Source organism: Amphibalanus amphitrite, unplaced genomic scaffold (genome assembly GCF_019059575.1).
Source record: "Amphibalanus amphitrite isolate SeventyFive unplaced genomic scaffold, NRLGWU_Aamphi_draft 001928F_arrow, whole genome shotgun sequence".
Lineage (NCBI taxonomy): Eukaryota > Metazoa > Arthropoda > Thecostraca > Balanomorpha > Balanidae > Amphibalanus > Amphibalanus amphitrite.
In genome coordinates this window covers 57,025-65,103 of record NW_024883421.1, presented here as the reverse complement: position 1 = coordinate 65,103, position 8,079 = coordinate 57,025, and the positions used below count along the sequence as shown (strand labels likewise).

General features: G+C 49.3%; 1 protein-coding gene across 1 annotated transcript; it reads right to left on the bottom strand.

Moving 5' to 3' along the window:
• Positions 1-3,071: 3,071 nt before the first annotated feature.
• On the bottom strand, positions 3,072-4,887 carry LOC122375813. The gene is made up of 2 exons (XM_043355351.1): positions 4,795-4,887; positions 3,072-4,269 (listed from the first exon to the last, which is right to left on the bottom strand). The coding sequence occupies exon 2, from the start codon at positions 4,194-4,196 to the stop codon at positions 3,120-3,122; it is 1,077 nt and encodes a 358-aa protein (XP_043211286.1). The 5' UTR covers positions 4,197-4,269; positions 4,795-4,887; the 3' UTR covers positions 3,072-3,119.
• Between the last annotated feature and the right edge of the window lie 3,192 nt (positions 4,888-8,079).

The following is an 8,079-nucleotide window of genomic DNA, read 5'->3' as shown; positions in this document are numbered from 1 at the left end:
CTCTAGCCGATCTGGATATGTTGACAGAAGGTACCGTGCCAGGGCAACAAGACCCCTTGAGGTATAAAACACCGCCATACAAGTGTCCTTTGTCATCGGAGCACCGCTGTCGAGAACGGCACGCATGTAGTCACCAAAGCTCGCGATGAAGCCAAGTGACTTCTCGCTGTCGTCACATGCAGCTCGCAGTGCGATGCGGCTCTTGTCGTTCAGTCGTTGCGCTGCGTACGCCGACTTAACGTTACATGCATCAAACCACCGTCTGATGAATTCAAGGAGAGCTGCAGTGTCGGCGAAACCTGCACAGTAGGGTGTGTCACTAATCGCAATGCAAGGTGCTCCATCGATTTTATTGTGCTCCACTCATGTGGAAAGGGCGTGGCATTGTTAATTTCCCGCAAATTTTAACCCCCAGGCGGCGCCGAGCGAGAGAAGTTTGCCCTATCTCACAACATAGGCGACCCTAGCGCCCCTGGCGGCTGTTTGCTAAACTAACAGGCCGTTGACTGTATGGGCTTATCCCTGCTTTCTGTAAGCGCGTCTAGGGACAAATAATAGTATGGGCAGATTGCAGAGAGTGCAAGCTAATGACGAATACCTATAATGAATACAATATATTGTCACAGGGGCCCAGGAACATTCTTCAAGTTGGGGTGCAAGCCCAAAATACCTGACATGACGCATATGAAATAGTAGCGTAGTCAGGGGGTCCCAGGAGGCACGTGCCATCTAGTCCCCCCCCTATCGCATTCAGAGGACCCCTCGGGTCGGAGGGGCTCTGTGGCACCAGTTTACCGCTCAGGGTCTATGCTGGCCATATTTCGATTCAGAAAGAATAGGGCTCGTAACAGCACCTCGTGAGTCCAAAGAAGCCTCACTAAATTGTCCATGAGGGTTACACGCCGGCTTCTGAAGGCTACTGGCGGCCTCTGAGGGCCCTTTACCGGCCTCTTATGGCCGCTAGCGTGCCTCTGAGAGTCCTTGCCGGCCCAAGAGGGGCCATATCTAGGGCCTTACGCCAACCTGTAATCAGTAATGGCCTCACACCAATGTCTCAGACGGCCCCATTACGACGACTGTGAGACTGAGGGCCCTCACTGGTGCTTCTGAGAGCCCACCCGGCCATAAAGACCCCTGCGGTACCAACTGACCTCTGAGGGTCCACGCTGACTATATTTCAGCTGAGAAAGACCTCACAGGTCTCGTAAGAGCACCTCATGAGCCCCTAAGTAGCCACACTAAGATCTCCGTCAGGGTCTACGCCGGCTTCTGAGGATCCCATAACGGAGACCGTGAGGGCCCTCAGCAGGGCCTCTGAGGGTTCACAACCAGCACCTCTGAGAGACCCACACCAGTGGTTCTAAGGGCCCATAAGGACACCACTGAGGGTCCCCCAAGCCAGTGCCACACCATTTATGCAACCCTATATTGGTGGCTCTGAGGTACCCACACCTGCGCCTGTGAGGGTTCGGCAAAAGCATATCTGCCGGCCACCTACCTGCAACTCTGAGGGCCCTTCATCAGAGACTGAGGGCCGCACTAGCGTCTCAGAGTACCTTGTCGGTATCTAAGGACCCCACGGGGCTTCTGAAGATGCCGCCGGCCTCTATGGGCCCCTTGCCGGTCTGAGGTCCCCCTCCCCGGTCGTTCAGGGCTCCCTGCCGACTTTTAAAGGGTTCGCACCAGCAGCTCTAAGGGCCACACACCCACATGTAACGGACCCACACCAGTGTCTCTGAGGGTCCACAACGGCGTCTGTATTCTGTGAGGACCCTCACCGGTGCTTATGAGGGATTCACACTAGCACCTCTGAGGGGCCACACGGGCGTATGTGAGGACCCCACACCAGTACCTCTAAAGGCCCCTAATTGGAGGCTCTGAAGGCCCTGCATCGGTGATACTGAGGGTCCTACCAAAGGCACAACACAAGCCATTAGTCTCCTTCTGAGTCCCACACGCCGCCCTCCCACCATAGGCGGCGGAACGGGGAGGGCACCGGGGCACCGTGCCCCCTCTGATTTGGGCATTTTAACATTAGCCCTATGGGCGTTGCATGGAAAGAATGGGACCAAAAGTCGGCAGTGCCCCCCCCCTCCACTTAATTGAAGGTGTTCCGCCGCTACTGCCTCCCACCGGAGCGAGTAAACCTGTATCAATCAACGACTTTACCACCGTTGTACGTCATAATGTTCTCATCACGCCAAATCAAATACCATCCGGAACCAAAATGGTCCAGTATAAAATCTGACCTACCAAAGTTATGATCAAGTTCAGATAAAATCAAAGTGGGATGATAATAGCAGGTGTTCTTAAATCGATGCCGAGTCAGCAGAAACCATTCACTTCACATGCAAGAGAAATACCTTGTGCTGATGTTTATATAAAAACAGACATGTAGGTCCATAAAAGTGAGCAGAGATCCTTCATCGTTGCATCAATGTTGAGGGGGCGGCGCCCACTCGGCTCTCAAGTTGGAGGGGGGGGGGGCAAGCGCCCCCACTGCCCCCCCCCCCTGTTCCCCGGGGTCTATGCAGTGAACGACGCTACAAAAAAAAAACATGTGACACCTAATAGCAGGCACTATAAACATGCGCTCGTACGTATCCCGTCAGACCAGGACGGGGATCGGGGGTAGTAGGTACTATGCAATATATGATTATGTACATTAACACAGAACTATTTCCTGCTTTAAGATGCATAACATCACATTTTCACCAACATTCTGAGTGCCAGACAAGCCAACAGCAAGGCGTCATTTCGGTAAAATGCATTTTATGATGATCGTAAGCTCACAAAGCATAGCGGGCGTGTTAGTTCAAAACATTGCCGCTAGGGGCGCTGAGGTCGCTAATGCTGAGAGATAGGCCAAAGTGTCGGCGGTCGGCGCCGCATGGGTGTTAATATTTGGGGGAAATAAAAAATGTCACACGGTTTCTACGTGTCTGGGGCACGATAAAATCAGTGGAGCACCATGTTTTGCGAAAAAAGTGCCCAAAATGACACACCCTACTGCACAGTCAGGCCGGTGTTCAGCGAAGTACCGTAGGGCCGCAGTCGTTGTTTGGTCCGTGGCTGCCGCCATGCCAACTTCACATTGACACGCTCCAGAACTGATGGATTCAAGACTCTGTCCGTAAGCTTGTACGCAAGCTTGGCCGGGTTGCCATACTCCATCTCATAGATCCTCTGTGATCGAAGCTGACTTCTAGGTCGCGCTGGTCTTCTGAACCAGGGAGAGGCGGAAGACGGAGTGATTTGTTCCTCATCATACCATAATAGAGGTTCTTAAACACGTGCACTGTATCGTACAGCGTGAAAATCTTCTCATCATCAGAGTATGGATTTATCAGGTATTCCGGGTGGTGACCGTCCGTGCCGAGTGACCTGTGCCACGCTTGATTCGTGCGGTGGTTGTCAGTTGTTACCGACACCACAGTGAGTCCTAGCTCGGTCAGCCCCTTCAGCGTTTTGTTGAAGATGTCATTGATGTCGGATGTTTTGACGTGAGGGACTGGCTGCATGCATATCATGTCCTGGTATGTTCCTGCGACAGAGTTCACATGGACACAGAACAGAGTCTTGGCGATAGCTCCATCTTGCTCGCCAAACAGCCGCCCGCCGGCCAGCTCCATCGTCTGGGCGCAGTAGACTTCATCCATAGCCATATTGATAAGCCGCTCTCGTGGCGCCAACTTTTCAACTCGCATACGGAGGTACGCCATTGTCGTGCTGTCGAGTCCGGCGCTAACCTGCAGTGCAGATGTAAGTCGACGGAGGGTTTTTGAGTGCGGAATGCAGAGCAAGGGCGACTGTTGAAGTGTGCTGTACAATTTGGGACTCATTCTCTCCCAAATCACTGCGTTCCCCAGAAGCTCCTGAGAGCACCGTCTGTTGTTCGCCGGCTTCGCGACTAGTCGCAGTTGTTCAGCGCAGAAGGAGACTACTGGGCAGACATCGCCATCGCTGGACTCGGCGATTGTGTCGAGGAGCGTCGTGGCTGCCGACAGACGAGCAGCAACTGTCACAGTGACACTCTTCAGACGTGCAATCACGTTCAGCACTTCTGACACTGATGAAAACGCTCCAGGCACGCAACAGATATCAGAGACTGTCTTGACCGAAACATCAGTTCCTTGGCAGTGCAGCTTGAAGCGAAGGTCGTCGTATATGGTGATGTTGTGGGTTATAACGGGCATGCCAGCCGGTTCTCTAACTTCCTCCTTTCTTATGCTGATCACTGTCACGTCTTCAACGTTGACTTCGGCCACCCTGAAAAAAGAAAATTCATTAGACGATATTCAAGCATCTATTTGCATCTATTTATTTTTCAGTAGTATCATTTTTTCAAGACGTTGCAACGAAACAGTTACCTACATCAAATATGTAATTGGTGGGTTAAATCGTATTAATCTATCCGTCACTCCCGTTAAGTACCTATTCAACATAGTTGGGCATAATATTATTATCATTTATCATACCTAAAAAATTAAATACATCTTACAAAACACTATAGACGTAGGAACAGGGGGGCCAGGGAGCCATGCCCCCACTTTGCGGCCAAGTTTTCAAATTTCATGCTACATTATTTAATGTTGCTCAAAATACAAAAATAAAGGCAGCAAACGATTCAGCAAGACGAGAGGAGTTCAAAACTGCCCTCAAATTTTTCTTAGGGGGGTTGGGGTTCCCACAAACTGAGATCGAAGTGTCCCTGACCGGGGTCTGCCCCCCCCCCCCCACTTTTCGTGACGTTCCTACGCCTATGCAAAATATCAATTCCATTGATAAACATACCTGAAGCCCACGGGCAGGTGCTCCTTTTTTAGTTTCTGACAGAGATCAGCAAGGTTCTGTATCTGGTCGTCAGCGAAGAATGCCTGTGTCCGGTTTTCGGCCCCTTGTTCCTGTCGGAGTCGTCGTGCCGATGGGTCTGCAAATTTCGTCGGATGAGGTGTTGAGCGGCCTGTTGCGAGTTCCACAAACGGCACAGCATCTTTCTTCAGAAGTCGCCGTTTCCGATCCTTGCCGCGTCTGTTAGCACCCGCACGAAAATCATGAGGACGGAAATGCTTTTCGCATATGCCACAGTTGACCCCGTTCAGGTTTTCCACGTTCCGTCCAATGGCTTCAGCCCATTTTCTCTTGCTTGCTTTATTTCCGGGGAATCGAAAAACGCTTAATCGTGGGGTAGGCTTATTGTTTTCCCTGTCCCATATCGTCGGCTTGTGTCCTGAACGACAGTTAGCAACTGCACAATATCTTGGCATTGTTGAACAGCTTCCATACTGTATACAACCACAAGTTATGAATTCATTGTGTTGTGGAACGATTGTACAGAAAGGGGAAATCACAAAAAAAAATATTACAATGATCCACACTAAACCAACTTGGTATTAAGATGTATAAACTACAATTCCGACAAAGCTCAACGAAAACAATATGTTGAAATTTGGAATGTTTGAGATTCTATAAGTAAAATACTCATTATTGCAGCACGTGATAAATGCAATTAACATCCGTCATCCACCGCCTGCAGTACCCTTATGGTAATCGGCGAAATTTCGTGTCCAGTCCAGATATGTAGTAGTCTATGATACAGGGTGACCCAAAATCAATGTCACATCCTCCCACAACCTTTATTTTGCCTAATACGGCGTAATTTCAATATAATTTCGGCGTTAATTGCTCCTAGAGACCATATTGGCTGCATTCTAGTCACGTGACCTTCGAATTTTTGTGGCCCTGACTGGTCAAGTGGTTAACGGAGGCTATTTTCGGGGCAGTAGCCAGGGCGAGCGGACCAGGTGTCCGCGATGGCAAAACGGCACAGCAAATCGTCTTGCAACGGGGCAGTCGGCATAGCTGCCGGCGGCATGGCCCACAGCCAGGTCGCCGAGGCACTGGGCATGGGTTACCGCACGATTTGCCGCTGGTTGTCACGTGACAGAAGCAGATAGACGCTTGAGAACAAGCTAGGTCGCGACAGGAAGACTTCCGCCAGTCGGGTAGCGCAGATCATTATCGCGAAGTGTGGAGCTTAAGACGGGCAAATCCAAAAGGAAACTGGCAAGCAGGCTGACTGCTAACGGTCATCCAGTTTCAAAGTCGACAAGCCATCGGTACCCGAGGTTGTCTCCTAAGCTGAAGCCTACCAAGCCACGTCTCCGGCGGGCTCCGCCGGGACAAGAAACTGGCGGGGGCCGATTCGATTTCGCCCCCCCCCCCTGAGATCTCGGAAACTAATGAACGGATTTTGATCCGGTAAGCGGCATTGGATTGCTCTCAACGGGAAATACATTTTTGACATTTTTTAACATCAAAAACGAAAAAACCCTGAGACCCCCAAAAAGCCAAAATTTTGCGATTTGGCAGAGTTTTCAAAGAATGAGGTCTAGTTCAGTATCTAGGAAAGTCAGAGGAAAACGGAAAAAGCAGCTGATAGCTGAGGAAATTTCGTTTCGAATAGCTGCCAACAGATTTCAGCTATTTTTGATATTTGAGGCGCTAGGAGTCAAAAATCTAAAAGCGTATTTTTTAGTAGCACCACTTTTGCGTCAATAACTTCTGAACCGTTAGTGATAGCCTGAAACGGTAAACGCCGTTGCAGTTCTCTAATGACTGCGAAACAAATGGTTTGTATTTTGACCTACTAAGGTCACTCTCAATTTTGACCTCAGGTCACGGTTCGGTTGACATGACCTGAGCAAGTATAGGCGAGTAACATATCATTCGATACTTCGTTTGGTAAAAGATTGTTCAAACACCAGCTTTAAGTTTTTATTGGGAGCTTTCGGAAGCGTTACAGCTTCCTTCGTCAGCCTTGGATAGAATTCTTAAAAAGACAGATAAACACGTAAGTACAAAACAATTCAAAATTCAAAAAACGCCACTTAAACTTAAAGTGGCGCAGATATTCGAGAAAAGCTCGTTTCGTAACGAATATCTGCGCCTCTTTAAGTTAAAGTGGCGTTTTTTAATTTTGAATTGTTTTGTACTTACGTGTTTATCTGTCTTTTTAAGAATTCTATCCAAGGCTGACGAAGGAAGCTGTAACGCTTCCGAAAGCTCCCAATAAAAACTTAAAGCTGGTGTTTGAACAATGTTTTACCAAATGAATCCGTCCCAGCTCAACAACATATATAATCATTCGATACTTCATGACTAGGGAAACATGTAAGTGCTTTATATAGAAGTGATTATTATAATAAGAAGTGCTTATTATATATAAGAAGTGCGTGCTTATATATATGTATATTGTATATATTGAGTATCCATGACAGGTTGGATGATGATGTAAATAGTACACCAAATTATTACAAATGCATTCAAATATATTCAAAAAGACACACAAAGTTTTCGGTTCATGGAACCTTGATCACTGTGCAAATCACTGTGATCACTTGATAACTGTGCACTAGGTGTCCAGCATTACGCGCAGCGTAATGAATCAATTTTCAATAAAATCGGCCCAGTAGCGGTCGAGTTATTGCCAGAATAAATTTGGCGTCTCCTCTTGGCCGGCGGTGCCCAGCGCCGGTGTTCATTGCCAAAGGTCAGCGACCTTCCGGCTCTGATTTCACTCAGTTTTGCAAGCGAAGAAACTGAGGCTAACGCGCGTGCTCTCTGATCGGCGCCGGCCGCGGCCCAAAATGCGGCAGAGATGCACCCGCCACGTGCAAACCACCGAACCCACCCCCACCAAAATTTAATACGACAAACAGATGCACGCGTCTGACTTATGTCCAAAATTTCACCCCCATAGCCCGCACCGTTCCGGAGCAATAACCCGCCAAGCGTGACTGACGCGTTACATACATACATACAATCATACGTACATACGTAATGTCCGTGTGTAACGCGTCAGTCACGCTTGGCGGGCTGTTGCGAGGCGACGGTGCGGGCTACGGGGGTGAAATTTTCGACACAAGTCGGACGCGTGCATCTGTTTGTCGTATCAACTTTTCGAGGGGGTGCGTGCAGCGGTGTGCACGTGGCGGGCGCATCTTTGCGGAATTTTGGCCGCGGCAGGCTTCGAGCAGAGAGCACGCGCTGTAGGCTCAGTTTCTTCGCTTGCAAAGC